Source organism: Tiliqua scincoides, chromosome 15 (assembly GCF_035046505.1).
Source record: "Tiliqua scincoides isolate rTilSci1 chromosome 15, rTilSci1.hap2, whole genome shotgun sequence".
In the NCBI taxonomy this organism is placed as follows: Eukaryota; Metazoa; Chordata; class Lepidosauria; order Squamata; family Scincidae; genus Tiliqua; species Tiliqua scincoides.
In genome coordinates, this window is record NC_089835.1 from 5,526,774 (window position 1) to 5,542,825 (window position 16,052).

A 16,052-nucleotide genomic window follows, 5' to 3' on the forward strand; every position below is an offset into this window, starting at 1 on the left:
TTCCCCGAGCAGAACCAGCGGGCTGCAGTGACACAGGGATGTGCCTTGACGAAGGGGTTTCCTCCGCTCTGGTGTGGAGAGCAGCTTGGCTTTGTGGTGTCCCTGGGAGACTGCCGGAGACCCGTCCCTGAACCCTGGAGGGCCCTGCCTCTGGCAGCCAAGATCTCGGTCACTGTTCTGCCAGGAGATTTCTACAGAAGAGAGTCCTATTTTCTAGTGAGGTCGTGGCAGGTACGCAAGGGAGGCTGTGTGTGTGTCTGCTCCGCTCACGGCTTCCTCTCAGGAGCCCCAAAAGCGCCTGTCTCTCTTATTCTGGGGGGTTTCCCGGCCAAGAAACCCGTAGAAATAACAGCGCCACAAAAGCTGTGGTCCAGGGGTGTGTGTGTGCTTGTGTGCCTGGGGTTTTGTTCTCAGCAGATCTTTGTCCACACACTGCTTCTACGCTGGTTCCTTTACACCGACCTGGTGATCAGGGAATTCAAACACGCAGGCATCTGTCGTGTGTTGGGGAGTTTCTGCGCACGTAATGCAAGTTGGGAACATGTAGCAAATTGAGCGTCTGGAGATTTTCCTCCGAAACGGTCCTGTTGTGACGCTCCCAGGCTGAGAGATTCACGCCTGGGTGACCAGAGAGGGAACTGAGGGGGGGGATGATTGAGGAGGAAGAGGAGAACGGCAGGTTGAATGTGGTCATTTTGGAGGGACCAGCAGCCCGTTGGATTAGGAAGAAGAGGCTGATCCAGGGATTCTGCCTCCAGAGCTCCTGGAAGAATTGACCCTAGTGGCCTAGACTGGCCACGGCTGTGTATGGTGCGGGTGAACCCGTGCAGACCAGAGACGCCAAGCACCACAGAAGCTCGCCAAACGCAGCTGGGAGTGGCCGCTGGGGACGGGAGCCGCTGCGCTGTGTAGAACCGAAGCGGCCCATTTTCCTGCAAGGTTTGCTTGCAGGGAGGAGGGTGGAGGTGGACGCCATCCAAAGATGGCAGCTGGGATGCAGGGTGGAGGTCATCGGCACTGACTGGGGGGTTCTGGGGTGATGAGGGCGGAGGGTCTTCTGGACGGGAGACAGGCAGTAGGAACCCCGCCCAGAAAGGGGAGAGCAACAGCCCCTCCTCACCCCAGCAGTGACTTTGCCAGCGGCTGCCTGCCGGGCTTCTTTGGCATCTTTTTAGATGGGGAGCCCTTTCGGGACAGGGAGCCATTTAGTTATTTGATATTCTCTGTAAACCGCTTTGTGAACTTTTTCGTTGAAAAGCAGTATATAAATACTGTTAAAAATGAAAAAAATGAGGAGGAGAGTCTGTGGACAGGGATGTGAACTCAGACCACTGCAGAATCCTTTGGGGTGGCCCACGCACTTTCCAGCCTTGCCCCCCACGTCCTCCGATCTCTGTCTCCCTCAGAGACTCTGGCGCGTCAGGGCTTTGGGCTGGTTTGTGCAGCAGCTCCAGAAGCCTCTGAGCGCATGTCACAGTAGCGGCTGTCAGAACCACTGACTTCGCCTGCGCCTGCAGGGGAGGCCAGTCCCAGGCTGCTGCTGCCGGGGTCAGTGCATCTTTTTCTGAGCAGCTGGCAAAACGTGGAACGGGGGCGTTCCTTGCCATTCCTGCCCAGGAGAAGCCAGGCCTCGCAGGAGGGCACAGAGAGGCAGGGCTAGTGCTGGGCAGGTCCAAAAAAGAGAAGATTTCTCGACCCAGTTGATCTGTGGGACTCCTTATCACAGGATGTGGAGAAGGCCTGGAGGCCCTGAAAAGGGGATCGAATAGACTGACGGAGGGAAAATTTGTAATAGGTGAGAAGTCGTGATGGGTGCATGCAGTGTCTTGATTTTAGGAGCAGGCTGTCTCTGACATACCACACCAGGATGCAGGTCTCTTCTTGTCCTGAATGCTCTCTGAGACATCTGGTGGGCCACTGTGAGATAGAAGAAGCTGGATTTTGGCCCGATCCAGCATTGCTCTTCTGATGTGGTTCAGGCATGTGGAACAGCCATAGCCACTGGGAAAGCTTCTACAGGCCCCCCCCTCCCTGTTTTCAGTCAGTTGGGGATTGCTTTGCTGGCTGCCGGTCTGGCTTCTCCTTGAGAGTCAGGGAAAGTTTTGCAGAAAAGCCTCACCTGCTGAACGCCTGCCTGGGAGTGGGGTCACGGAGGCAGGAAAAGAGATGGCGACCTCTGTGCAGAAGTGAATGGGATGCAGGGGCTTCCCAGCCGGTGGTTCATGTCGTGTCCGGTGGTCAGGCTGTGAATGGGGACTGGTGGCGGGAGTGTGCTGCCCTCCCCTCCGGACCAGACATGCAGGGCATTGATCTGGCCCTCTCCTCCGCCAGTCCCGTGAGGGCCTGGCCTGCCCACTTCCTTCCCTGTGGCACTGGCCCAGAGGGGAACAATGAGCAGCCACTCAGCGCTCCGCACGGCCCCCTCGTTCCTCTTCCAACGGGGGCGGCGCTGTGTGGAGTCCGGCCGGGGCTAACCTAGTTTTTGGGCATCGCCACAAGGAACTTTCTGTCTCTGCGCTGGGACAGCAGCTCCTCCGCCACCCCCCTTCGGAGTTCCTCTGCCCGGACAATGTGCTCAGCGGCTCGCATCCCTGGTGAGGCCTCCTCCACGGAAAGGCAGGGCCGGGCAGGGGCACTGGGTCTCCGTCTTCTGGTGGGGGAGGAGGCGGAAGCCCTGCTGGCAGGCCGGCCACGGTCTCCTTCCACTCAAGGTGGGTGCATCGGTTGGGAAGGCTTCCCGAGGCCTGCGGAGTTCAGAGCCCCCTGGTTTGGTTTCCTCCGTTGTTCTGCTGCTCCTGTCAGTGAGCAGCTCCAGCTGGCCTGAGCTGACCGGCCTCAGCTGTCCACGGTTTCAGGGAGGGGGTCTTTCCTTCTCTGCGCTCCCAGGAGCTGCTGCCTGCCAGGGAGTGAACCGAGAGGACCGCGCCACGCAAAGCAGAGGTGACTGTACCGCTGAGCAAGGCCCTCTTCCCAGGCTTCTGCTGCTGCTCTGGTTCCATGCCCACCACCCAGGGACCACCTGAACCCTCCGTCCTAGTGACTGTGGTCGGGACTGGCTCATTCAAGGGGCAGAACTGGGAAATTCCTCTCCCAAAATTGATCTTTCAGCCCCCCTCCGTTTTCTGTTATGCCTTTACATAAGAACATAAGAACGGCCCCACTGGATCAGGCCATAGGCCCATCTAGTCCAGCTTCCTGTATCTCACAGCGGCCCACCAAATGCCCCAGGGAGCGCACCAGGTAACAAGAGACCTGCAAGGCCTCCTGGAAATTGTAGTTTAAGAACATAAGAACAGCCCCACTGCATCAGGCCAAAGGCCCATCTAGTCCAGCTTCCTGTATCTCACAGCGGACCACCAAATGCCCCAGGGAGCACACCAGATAACAAGAGACCTGCAAGGCTTCCTGGGAATTGTAGTTAAGAACATCAGAACAGCCCCACTGGATCAGGCCAGAGGCTCATCTAGTCCAGCTTCCTGTATCTCACAGCGGCCCACCAAATGCCCCAGGGAGCACACCAGGTAACAAGAGACCTGCAAGGCTTCCTGGGAATTGTAGTTAAGAACATAAGAGCAGCCCCACTGGATCAGGCCATTGGCCCATCTAGTCCAGCTTCCTGTATCTCACAGCGGCCCACCAAATGCCCCAGGGAGCACACCAGGTAACAAGAGACCTGCAAGGCTTCCTGGGAATTGTAGTTAAGAACATAAGAGCAGCCCCACTGGATCAGGCCAAAGGCCCATCTAGTCCAGCTTCCTGTATCTCACAGCGGCCTGAGAGATACAGCTGATATCTTTCCTGAGAGGCTCCCGAGAGACACTTTTGGGGGATTCATCAGGTAAAACTGCCCCTGGTACAGAGGCAAAGTGATGGGTGCAGCTTCACCTGTGGAATCTCCGGCTGTCAGGTCAGCGGCATTGAAAGGCACAAGAGCGCAAGGCTGGGCATGGCAAGCTGGCGGCCTCTCCAGCCACCCAGGAAAGCTGAATAATACGCTGGGTGGCGTTCAGGCCGGTGTCTCTAGGGGACAGGAGTTCCACAGGAGCTGGGAACCTGAGTCTCTTTGCTCCTGGGAAGGCAGAGTCCCCACCTCAAGGAGGCAGGCTCTGCCCTTGCTGTGAAGGGAGGCCCCAGGATGTGTTGGGACTCGCCGAAGAGCGAGCGAGAGGGAGGCTGGGCTGACTTCCTGGTTCCCTGCTTTGCAGCAAGCGACAGCTCGCTCCTGCCGCTCTGTTCCGCGGAGGAACAGGCCGGGGCTTGGGAGCTTGGGAGCCGGGACGCTGGGCCTTTGTCTGCAGCAGCGGCCAGGCAACGGGTGGGCTCAGGGAACTTCTGCCTGCCGTGCCCAAGAGCCTGCTGGACACTTGCAGGCACAGTGGTGACAGAGGCTGTGGCTCCCTCCAGCTGAAGGCCAGCAGTTCACCTGCCAGAGGGGACTCGTCGCCCAGTGAGGATGATGCCCGTTGACTTTGGCCGGCCTCCGCGTGCCCCGGGCAGGTACGTTCTCTTTGCAAGGCGTCCACTAAAAGTGGGTGTTGGGAGAGTCAGAACAGCATAAAGGAAGTATTTATTTACCCAGTGTGACACTGATCTGTGGAACTCCTTACCACAGGACGTGGTGATGGCACTTGGGGACCCCGGGGGCAGGCGCCTTCCAGCGAGTCCCTGGAGCTTGGAGCGAAGGGGCGGGTGCCTGACTCCATGCAAAGTTGCCTGTCTCCGGGCAACAATATCGGAGGCGTCTGGCAGGGACACAGGCTGGGGGAGTCGGTGCAGACGGGCCCGGAGGCGCAGGCTGAGTGCTGCCGGCCACACTGTGAGTCGCTGTGAGTGCGACATGGAGAGAGGAGGCTCTCCAGACCCGCACAGGGCACAAGCCCAGACCACTTCTTTGCTGTGTGTTTGTCACCTGTTGTCCCAGAGTGAGTGGAGAGTGTCTCAGTCCATCCAGTGGTTGCCTCGGGGATCGGCACGGGGACCAACACCTTCTTCCTTCCTCCTCCTCCCCACCCACCCACTTCCTGGACTCAAAAAGGAAGAGGGGAGGAGGGGGTGCAAAGGAGAAGAGAATGCTGGATACATTTGCATCTGATGCGTGTCCTGATCTGGCCGTCTTTCCAAACCACCCCTGCTGCCCCAGAAGATGCCCCCTCCCATTCGTGATATCACGTATTGCACGTTGGGTCCAGAGGACGAGAGCCACAGGCTGGCTTTTGCGGGGGGAGTCGCCCTCTTGATTGTCGCGGCCGCACGCTCTGGCCTGTCACCTCTGCACGTCCCTCAGTCTGCGGGCTGCAGTCCTGCAACCTGTTGATCTGAGAGCAGGTTCGGTGGCGGCTCCTGGGAGCTGCAGTCGAGCAGATGCGGAGATGTTGCTCCTGCCCTCTGTGCCTGCTTCAGAGTCTGCAGAGGGTTCCGTGCTGGTAAGAATGAGAGGGACCGATTTGTTCCAGACGGGGCCGGCCCAGCCAGGAGACCAGCTGAGGCCATTGGCTCAGGCAGCGGATTTGTGAGGGAGGTCCACCTCCCTCCGCCCACTGGCCTTCGCTGCTGTTTCCCCCACTCCCTGGATTCAGACAGGAAGAGGTGAATGGCACGGAAGGGGAGATGCGGAGGGGTCAGGGACTCTGCAGCCCACCATTTTTCTCTCCTCTACACTTCCTCTTCCGCTTTGTTCTCTGCTGTGTTTTTTAATCCAGGAAGCAAGAGCTGGAGAAGGAGCCCTGGGGGTGGAGACTGGCTTACTGCGGGGTAGGGGGTGTGTGGCTTGGTTCTTAGAAGTTTTGGGCCGCCTGGATTCCAGATTAGGGTGAAATGTGTCTGAGCTCACAGACACATTCTGTTTGTTCTCTCCGTTTAACAGACAAAAAGGAAATCTTTATCCTGCGGCAAGTCATTAATCTGTGGAACTCCTTGCCGCAGGATGCGGCGATGGCACTTGAAGCCTTGAATGCCTTTAAGAGGGAATTGGACAGGTTGGTAGAAGAAAAGGTCATCACTGGTCACAAGCCAGGCTGGGTGTGCACAGCCTCCTGGTTTTGCCAGAATGCAGGGACGTTGTTGGGCCGCTGTGAGATGTGGGAAGCTGGACCAGATGGGCCCTGGGCCTGATCCGGCAGCGCTCCTCTGAGGTGCAAATCCTCCCGACTGTCTCCCTCTCTTGCCGTCTCTGTGAGGGAGGTGCAAACTCCCTGCCCCCCACCCAGCGTCCCTGCCAAACGCTTCTCAGAAATGCCACACTTTCTTCCCGTCTGTTCCATCATTTTGTTTATGATGGAACAGACGGTCGGGAAGGAGGCCCATGTGGATGCCATCTGTGCTCAGTGCGAATTCTCCAGGATTGCACAAACCGAAAGCCCGTTTGGAAGAAGGGCTGGTCCTGCCGTGATGTTGGGACGTACGCGACTCCCCTTGTGGACAGCGGCCTTGGGAAATGAGGGGCAGCCCCTCAGCCATCACCACCTTTGGTTCCTGATTCCGTTTCCTTAAAAAGGCTTTAAAAAGTCATTGCTTAGGAAGGCTGGTTCCTTCCCCCCTTCCTGGCACTTGCTCCGGCTGCTGAGGGCCATGAACTCTGACACACCAAAAACAGAATCACAAGACAGGACAGAGCTGGGCTTGGGAGAGGCAGCTGAGAGAGTCAAGGCCCTTCCAGCCTCGGCCTTCACAGCTCACTCTTTGTTGACTCTGGTGGGACGAGTCGTGGGAGGGCGCAAGTCGCAGGGTTCTGATGCAGGAGGTCCCTGGGGCCTCCTGTAGGAAGGCACCGGCGGTGCCAGCTTCAGCCCAGGGATGGGCACATTGTTACTCATGGCTCCAGGGTCCCCTTTCCCCCATTTCTCCCACGAGTCCCCCGTCCCCTTCCTCTGCTCTGCCCCCTCTCTCTCTCCCATTCCAGGAGGGTGGGAAGAGGAGGAGGCACCGCAGTGAAGGCTGACTTGTCCTCCAGAAATGCTCCAGGGTTTTGCTCTGCAAAATAAAGCCCCACCTTTGGCCTCTGGAGCTATGCCGCTGCTCCATCCCAGCAAATTAGGCAGATAATGAGCCGAAAGACAAATGCTTCTCGACTAAATTGGCTCATCGCTTAGCATGTATATGAGCCGTGAGTCACTTCCCCGGCCTGTCTGGACTCTGGCTCAGGGCGGGCTCCAGGGTGCCGGCCGGCTGTGCCCCTGAGCCCCCAAGAAGAAAGGGGTGCTCTTTGGGGGTGTTTTGCCTGGCGAGGATCTCCAGCCTCGAGGCCTGCATGGCCTGTGCAGCTCTTCCTTGCATGCCTCCCCAGCCCGCACCGGTGGCATTCCAGTCCTCGGCTGTGGGTGCTCGGTGCAGAGGTGGTGGCTGGTCCTGGTGGGCTGGGAAATGGGGCTGGCTGGCCTTCAGCTGGGCCTTATCGGCTGGCTGTCAGTCACTCGTCACCCCTCGGCTTCCAGGGAGGAGTGCTGGGCAGCTGTTTCGGCGTGTGGAGGGCTGGGAAGGAAGCAAGGAAGGGGGCACGAGCCAGAAAGAGACGCTCGCTCGATTGCTTCCCCCTCTTGACTGGATTCGTGGAACGTTTGCATCTTTGCAAGTACTGCAAATGCAGCACAGCAGCAATAATTAACTGTGTTTCGGCTCGTAAACGGCTGTACGTCTTGAGCTCGTGGAATGTGCATTATCGGCAGCTTAAGAGCTTTGGCGGAACAGAGGACGGTATCCTGGGGTGCCGCTTTCGGGATGGAGATCTGGGCTTCCTGTTCCAGAAAGGCAGCTGTGTCAGCCTGTGACGGCCAGAGCCGATTAGCAGATCTCCTCATCTTTCCCTCTTCCCGGAGGCAGCTCCAGCCTGGGCCTGCCAGTGCCTGAGTTCTGTCAGCCTCCAGGGCTGGCCCAAGACCCCCTGACCCTTAAGGTTGCACGCCAAGTTCAGGCTGTTCCAGTTAGCCTCATGAATGGGCCGGCCCTGCAGCGTGTCCCCTCTCCAGTTTCTCCCTTCCTTTCCCCAGATACGCAGACCACGTACAATCTGTTCTTGGCAGTCTGCTTCCACTCAGCCCCACAGATTTCCCCACCTGCTCCCCCCCTACCCTAACCCTAATTGCAGCCCTGGAAAGAGGGTCTGTAGCTCTCAAGCCAGGAGAGCTGCCCTCTTCAGTTGCAGCTCCTGGGCTGGTTTCTAAGAAAAGCAGTGACGGTTCAACTGGTGTGAAGCTGGTCTTGCTTTGCAGTGCGGCTGAGCCTTGATCTCTGCCCTCCCAAGTCTGGGCCTCTGCTTGCTGTTGGAGCCCTCAAGCCGCCCAGGCGCAGGTGAAGTTGGAGCTGTTCTACTGGACACCCGAGAGATGGGCGGCAACGGCCCTGAGTTATCTCAGACCATATTAGATTCCGGGCCGCCGCCCTGGCAAAATGCAGCGAGTTCCAAGACATCTGCATAGCTGGCGTGTCTGCAGTTGACTTGATTTGAATGCCATTTTTCATCGGCAGGGCAGGTGCCAAACCGGAGTTTCCAGGCAGGGCTGCAGCAGCCTGGAGTGACTCGGGGCACGGAGGGGGCCGAGCGCACCCTTGGGGGTCAGTGGAAATGCAGCCCTGTGCCCTGCCGTGGAATTGGGCCGCCGGGTGGTCCCTGCCTGGCACACAGAATGTGGCCCCGGCAGCACCTCCAATTTAAAGGAACCTCACACCTGAGGAAGGGGCTGCTGGTACTGGTGGGTCAGGGGGCGGCACTCGGCCTAGCAGGAGGCACACCTTGGGCCCACCCACTCTCTGCAGACACACACACACACTGGTGACGGGTGACCGCAGACGCTTCCACCAACCTGCGACTTCTGGCGGCCACGTGGGGGGGGAGGGGTGGCTCTCTCTTCCTTGGAGCCAGGCACTGCCCCCCCCTCCTAGGCTGGTCAGCTTACTGAGAGCGTAGCGCAAAAAAGGGCCCATCTTGCTTTGGAAACTCTCAGAGCGCGTGGTGGACCCCCACTTGTAGGCTGTCCTGCCTGTCCCTTACGGGCAAGACGTCCCAGAGCCTGAAGTGCAGTGACACCCCCACCCCCCTTGCCTGGTGAGGTGCCCGCCTCTCCTGCTCCCTGGACTGGAAAAGGGTGAGGCAGGTGGAGTGGAAGTGTGGAGGGGCTGGAGGAGGGGTGGGCTGGAGTGTCTTCCCCACATTTCCCCTTCCACCCTGCCCTCTCTTCATGTGCCAAGGTAAAAGGGGAGCTGGAGGCATGGGGGTGGCCCCACACTAGGCTGCTGCCCCCTGAGGCCAGCCTTGCTCCCAGGGGGCTTTGGCCCAGGCGGCCTGCGGAGAGAAGAAGCCTCTGCTTGCCTCTGCACCTGCAATGGACGGCCACTCCCAGAGACCCAGTTCTGGCAGCGCCTTGCAGTGTTCTTGCACGGGGAGCCCTGAGCCGCAGCCCGGGCCGCAGCAGCCCTCCTCTTCCTTCCTTTTTCCATCCCCCAAGTGTGCGAGGCTCACGCCGGAAGGCAGCCACAACGGAGTGCTGTCTGCCGTTATCTCCTGCGCAGCCGAGACCACTTCCACCCTGGACAGGCCACTGTGGTGCGGGATTTCCAAAGGAAGGTCTTTCGGCGGGTGACAGACTTCCCCTTTTGCTTCTCCCCGCAGCGACCACCTTTGCGCCCGCTCTGCCCTCCCACATTTCTGGACACGGTCTGCCAGTCCACGGCCATGAACACCCACTGGTCACCTTGCCTCTTGGTGGGCCTCCTGGGCTTCGCCGCTTCCCTGGCCGCAGACGTCCTGCCCCGGATCACCTTCCACGTCGGTAAGTGCCCTCCTGAGAGACTGGGGGGGCGGCGAGTGGGGGGAATCGTGGCAGATCTCCCAGGCGGGGAGGTGGGAGGGCGAGGCAGTCGCGGGGGCCATGCGTGTCCGTCAGCTGCACTGCTGTCGGCTCCAGGGCAGAGGTTCCTGCTGTTGCGGGCAGAGAGAAGAGCCATCGCAGGTGTTGTTTTTTAAATGGTGTGTTTCTAGTCCTCATGGCTGCCAAGGTGGTTGTCGAGGAGTGTGGACATTGGCCGGGGGAATTGCCTGTCGTCATCCTCGCTGTTTCCGGGCTTGCCAAACCGCCACCATCTTCGATCCCATGGAACTTTTATTTCCCAGGACAAATGGAGAGGGGGCCCAATCCAGACTGGAACTGTGCCCCCCCCCGCTGTGGTCCCAGCCTGAACTGTTCCCTCAGCACATGCCACTTAACAGGGGAAAAGGCACACTTGACTCACACCTGTCTCTTGGAGCCCTTCCTTGTCCAACTGGTAAAACCGTCTTGTCCGTCAGGCTGTGCAGTTTAATTAAGTCCTGCCAGGCTCTGCCCAACACTTGCTGTCCCTTATTCCTGGCAGCGCCTCCCCAAACACATGTGTGACTCTGTTCCCCTCCCTCAGAACTGCCCTCTTCTCCATCAAACGGCCTGCAGGGCCCTGCCCAGAGACCCCCACCCCTGGAAGCTCCGCTGAAGTGTGCCTGGGCGATTGGGCCCTTCATATCCTGGGCCTTGACCTCCCTGCGACGCCTGTCTCTTCCTTTCTTGTCTCCCCCGTGCTTGGCCTGTGCAGACTTTTGCTTTGGGAGCTCGTGGTGGGGGGAGGACTTGCCTGTCCAGCCCCCTGGCTTGGGTCCTGAAGGTCCCAGGTTCAGGTGCTGGTTACATTTCTGGGCAGGGCTGGGAAAGCCCCACCTGGAGAGGAGTGCCCTTTAGTGGAGGGAAGTCTGAGCTAGTCAGACTGGATTCGGAATGCTAGCAAAGGGGAAACTTGGGGTATTTGTTATTTATGTATTGATTTTATTTTCCACACGTCTATCCCGCCCTTCCGCCCAGGAGCTCAGCGTGGCGTACGCGGTTCCGCCTCTCCTTTTGTCCTCTTCACAACAATCCTGTGAGGTGAGGCTGGGGGAGAGTGACTGTCCCCGGGTGCTTCGTGGCTGAGTGGGGATTTGTACCTGGGTCTTCCAGACCAGCTCCCGAACCACAGTATCATCTTTGCTCTCAAGTGTAGTATAGATATTTGACCTGTGTGTGTCCCTTGTTCAGCGTGGCCCTGCTCCCCAGACCCCTTCCTGGAGGAGAGGTAGCATTTTGCGTGGGACGGGTTGGAGACCCGAGTCCTGCACTCTGACAGGTGGCTCAGTCGCTCTCCCCCCAGCACACGATGTGCTTTGCGCGCTCTCAGGGATGCAGGAGAGGGGAGCAGGTGCCGTGGTGCCCCCAGCCTTTGCACGTCCCGAAGAGCCCCACATGCACGGCCATGGGCACGGAGGCCAAGCCTTCCCTTCCTGGTTGGGAGCCCCAGAAAAGCAGGGAGCCGCACACAGGAGGGCTCGTGACAGCCGTTCCAGCATAAGGGAGGGTGACAACCAGCAAAGTGCAGTCATTCAGGGGGCTCCAAGCCAGGAGCCAGTTGTCCTCCTGCCTTCCTGCCCGAGGAGGCTTCCTCTGGAGGAGGGATCCCTGGGGGTTTTGACTGGCCAACAGCCACTGCTGTGACATAGAATAGGGGACAGGCTAGGAAAGAGGTGGCTGTGAGGACATGCTAGGCTCCAGAGTCATTTTCCCAGCCCCAGCAGAACAGGTCGGGCTGGAGCGTTCCTCCTCCTGCTTCTCAAAGCACAGCCTGGGTACGGAGGGCGGTTTCAGCTCCCGGGTTCTTGTTCCCTTCCCTTTCTCAACCTGGTTCCCTGTTCCACATCCGCCTCTGTGGGCAGTTCCTAAAATGATGTGGTGAGCCGTGGATTCCCCCTCGGCAGCAGGGCTGGGCTGGGCTGGCTGCTCCCCTGGTCAGCTGCAGGTCTCGAGGGTGGGCCAGCCTCAGGAGGGGTTTTCCGGAAGGGAGAGCTTGGCGCGACAGGTAGCCCGACCTCATCCCTCCCTTCCCACGCCAATTGCTTCTGGGCACCGACTCCAGTGGCTGCTACGCCAGCCGTGGCACCAGGGGATCGGTGGGCTCCCATGCTCTGTTTGCACGGCCTGCCTGTTTGGCATCGCTTGTGTGTGTGGAGAGAGACGCCTGCCCTTTCCTTCCTTCCCGCCCTGCTTCTGGGGCCTCAGCCCTCCTTGCCAATCGCCAAGCTGCAGCTCGCCCAGCGAGCTCATTCAGGGCGCAGCTTAATTTTTTTGTCAACCCAAAATAGAGCTACGAGGGCCAAAGCTGCCTCTTCCGGCAGCAATTATTCCGGCATCTGTGCCGACGCTGTGCGACAGCTAACACCAGCTGCACCTCTCCAGTGCTCAGCTGCCTATTGATTCTGCCTTCCTCATTACTCCTCCAAGATGCGGGTGGGTGGGAGAGGAAAGTGGGGAGGGGCCGTGGGCCGGACTGCTTCAGCAGGGCTCTCCGTGGCTGCGCTCAACGCGGAAAGGCGGCTATCGATTCAGGTGGCCCAGCGAACCCTCCATGTGCAGAGGCAGTGTGCTGAAGGGATATCCCAGCTGAATATGAGACCCTGAATGCAGAGCTGAAGGGGGAGGGCTGCTGCAGTCGTGCTGGGCTTTCTGGACGTTTCTGCAGCCTGTTTCGGTGGGACTTCTCCCCACCGAGTGTGCTGTAGGATTGCAGCTGAAATGAGGATGCCACGGCGTGGCATTTTAGAGTAGGCTCTGTTCTTTGCTGAAATGTAACAGGCCCGTTGATTTTGCAGCTGTGCTGAGTGTACATTTCGTGAGATCTGAAGCGGCCAAGGGCAGGGGGGCCTGGGAGTAGAGGGGGCGGGCACAGACCCTCTGCCCCCAGCCCAGACTGGCTTTGTCCAGTGTGCCAAAGCCGCGCTTCAGCAGAGCAGCTCCCTGGCTGCTTGGGGCACCTCAGGAAGGGCTCTGCAGGTTGGAGATGGAAGGGGGCCTGGTGTTTGAGGCCCTTCAGACAGCTACATCTCCCCCCCCCACACACACACCTTCCTCCCTCAAGGCTGGTACCCGAAGCTGCTCCCTGCCTATTTTGGGCACAGCGAGGAGGTGCTGCGTCCCCAAACTGCAGCTTGCCGGGATGTGGTCGGTTGCAGCTGAGTGCTGCCGAGGACTCTGAGGTTTCTGCTGAAAGCCTGTTTTGCAGCAGCAACTGCTTAGTAGATCGAAGTGCTGCTCGGGGCTGGCCCGTCTCGGGCGGGGAACTGGGGGTCTTTGGCCTGCTGGCCTCTGCGCTTCCTGAATTCAAGATGGAGGAGGGGTGATCGGAATGTCTTGCTTGCGCCTCACGGTGTCGCCTTTGACTCGCCTAAAGGCAGCGTGAGGTTCGTGACCCGGAGTGCTGGATCCCAATTTAACACTCAGAGGGAAGGTATAGCAGCTTGTTTATTGCTGGCACCCAAGCAAGGCAGCAAGGAGGCCGTAGCCTCAGATCATGCGCAAGTGTAGCTAGACGCAGCTAGCATTTTATGCTCCTTTCAACATAGGCAAGCATAGACAAAAGGTCCTGTAAATTCCATCCCTGCCACACTCAAACACCCCCTTTACCCTCCTATTAGTTGTTGCTTTGGCCAGATAACGCAGACCAGCTCTGCCTGGTCTTCAAGGACTCGGGCGCTAGAGAGCCAGGCACTGGTTCAGGGGTGGCTCACAGTTTCTTGCTAACAAGCATTTTAGGACGAGAGTCAGAACTGATGTTAAAATGGCGTTACTTTGGTTTGAGTTTAGTGAGAGCTCTTGGCCCATTGCATCAATTCCCTCCTTTGAGAATACTCAGTGTTTTTAATTGTGTTTTCTCATACTGCTTTGTTAACGCGTTTTTCAGATCTGCAGGTTGGTTATTTCTTGTGAGGGTCATAGGTGAGGTGCAACATGCAGTTTTGGCCTAAAGGTACGAACACATAAAAGCAGCACAAGCAATTAGCATATTTTTTAGCATACCCAGCATACTCTTAACCTAGGCCATCTCTTCACTAATTGGTGTGGTCCTCAGTGACCTTATGGAAGGTCTTTTTTTTCTTCTGCCTTTTTTCTTTAGGTCTTCCTCACTTGGTCACTGTTGTTATACAGAAAACCATTTTTGATCATATAGACTAAATAGATACACACAGCAGACTGCAAACTTGCTGTAAACGGGAACATGGAGAGGGCGCGAGGGGCTTCCTGCATTCAGCAAGTCTGTGCTGGAGTGGAGAGTGCAGGCCAGGTGGGCTTTGGTTCACCCTCCAGCAGAGGCCTTGATGGCAGGAGAGGGTGCCCAGCCAGCAACAAGCCTGTTTCAAGGGAACTGTCTATTAATAATAATAAGAATAAGAATAATAAGAATAATAAGAATAATTAATTGATTGATTGATTGATTGATTAATTACAACAACTAGGTATTTATATACTGCCTTTCTGGTCATCGGATTACTCCTCTGACTTTATTCAAGGCGGTTTACATAGGCAGGCGTTTCTAAATCCCTCAAGGTGATTTTTACAATCATAGAGGTTCTCTCTTTCAAGAACCAACAACATTTCAGGTGGATCTTCCTGGTTTGGTCTCACTTCTGGCCTCCAGTTCTCCCACGCAGGCTGGCAAGCAGCTCCATCTCTCACATGGAGGGCAGCCAAGACGCTTCTTGATTGCACCAAGAGCAGGTGGAATCACTCCGCTGGGCTTGTCAGCCTGCTTCGCCATTCTGAGCCGATGAGACCTTCTGATGTTATCTTCTGATGTTATCAGAAGGTCTAATCTGCCGAGAATTCTGATGTTATCTTCTGATGTTATCTTCAAACTGGCACCCTTCTGATGTTATCTTTGGGCTAACGGAGGCTCTGCCCTCTAGACCAGACCGCCTGCCCCATTATTATGCAGCCACCTTTCAGTCCATGCCTTTCCTCCCCCCAGCCCAGCCATTAAGCCATGGAGGAAATTTTGGGGTTGAGCTCATCCTCTCTTCATCTCTCCCCCCCCACCCCCCACCCCCCGCACTGAGTGTTGGTTTTGCTTCCTGGGCTGCAGGCGAGAAGCAGAGCTCTTTGCTTCCACTTTTGCACCCCACATCCTGGCCACATTTCCTCTTTTCAGCTTCAGTTGGTGAAGAGCCAGTTCAGTGCAGTGGGGAGGGTGTTGGGTGAAGGTCTGGGAGACCCGGGTTCTGGTCACTACAGCCATAAAGCTGACCAGGCAGTTTCATGCCGCTTGCTGTCTCTCGGATGGGCCACCTCATGGCGACGCTGTCAGGGTAAAATGGGTGGGGGGGCCACGAGAGAGAAGTACCCTCCCCATTGTCCTGAGGAGGAAGGTGGGACAGGGATGTCACCAGCAGTTGTTGAGCTGCATTTACCCGTCTCCACAAAGTTTAAAGACTTGGGCAGCGGTTCTAGCGTGGGAGCCGTGGTGTGCCTTTCACTTCCATGCCCAGGTGAGCTTGGCTGAGATCACGAAGTTTCCAGGCAACACCACTGGAGCCCCTTAAGCAAGGCTCCCAATCAATCTTTTGGGATTCTACAATTGCCCCCTGCTAACTGGGCAAAGAGGCACTTTTTCAAGAGGGCTCCTTTTACGTTTAGCAGGAGAGAGAAACCGTTCCTCTTTGCCCAGCACAGGTTCTTTTCCAGGGCTGCTGCCAGTCTCTCTTCTGCACCTTTTTAGACGGCGAGTCCTTCGGGGGCAGGGAGCCCTTTGGGTGTTTCATTTTCTCCGTAAACTGCTTTGTGAACTTTTTTTTGTTGACAGGCAGTGTACAGTGTAAAAGGCGCATAACCATAAATAATAATTCAGCATCAATACCAATAACAACATACCCAGAACGTGCCCCCATTTTATTTGCACAGCTTGGTCCCGTCCTCCCCCCACGTCTGTTCCAAGTGCACAGATGGAGCCACCCATTCCGGCACAGAAACCGGTTTGTGTTAAGCAATTTTATTTAATCTCCTGGGAGTCGACCATCTCTGAGATTTTATTTTGTGGCCCCTTCATTGCTGTACCAACCCGATCCTGCTGCTTTTGCAGACTTAAATCTTCCATTTTTGGCCTGACAAATTTACAGCTTGGACTCTTTCCCAATAAATCCAGAGTTTATGCCCTTCCAGGCAGTGTTTTGTGCTCACCTCATAAACACTTGCCAGTAATGCTTTGTCCCGGCCCACACCAACCTGCTCTTCCCTCTC

At 57.3% G+C, this 16,052-nt stretch overlaps 1 protein-coding gene across 1 annotated transcript in view; it reads left to right on the forward strand.

Annotated features, from left to right (window-relative positions):
• The window catches only part of SEMA4A (semaphorin 4A), a 31,405-nt gene that overhangs the window by 4,666 nt on the left and 10,687 nt on the right, over positions 1–16,052 (forward strand). Inside the window, exon 3 of the mRNA XM_066610178.1 lies at positions 9,602–9,761. Coding sequence (XP_066466275.1) covers positions 9,665–9,761 — 97 coding nt within the window. The 5' untranslated portion in view covers positions 9,602–9,664. The remainder of the gene's footprint in view (positions 1–9,601; positions 9,762–16,052) is intronic.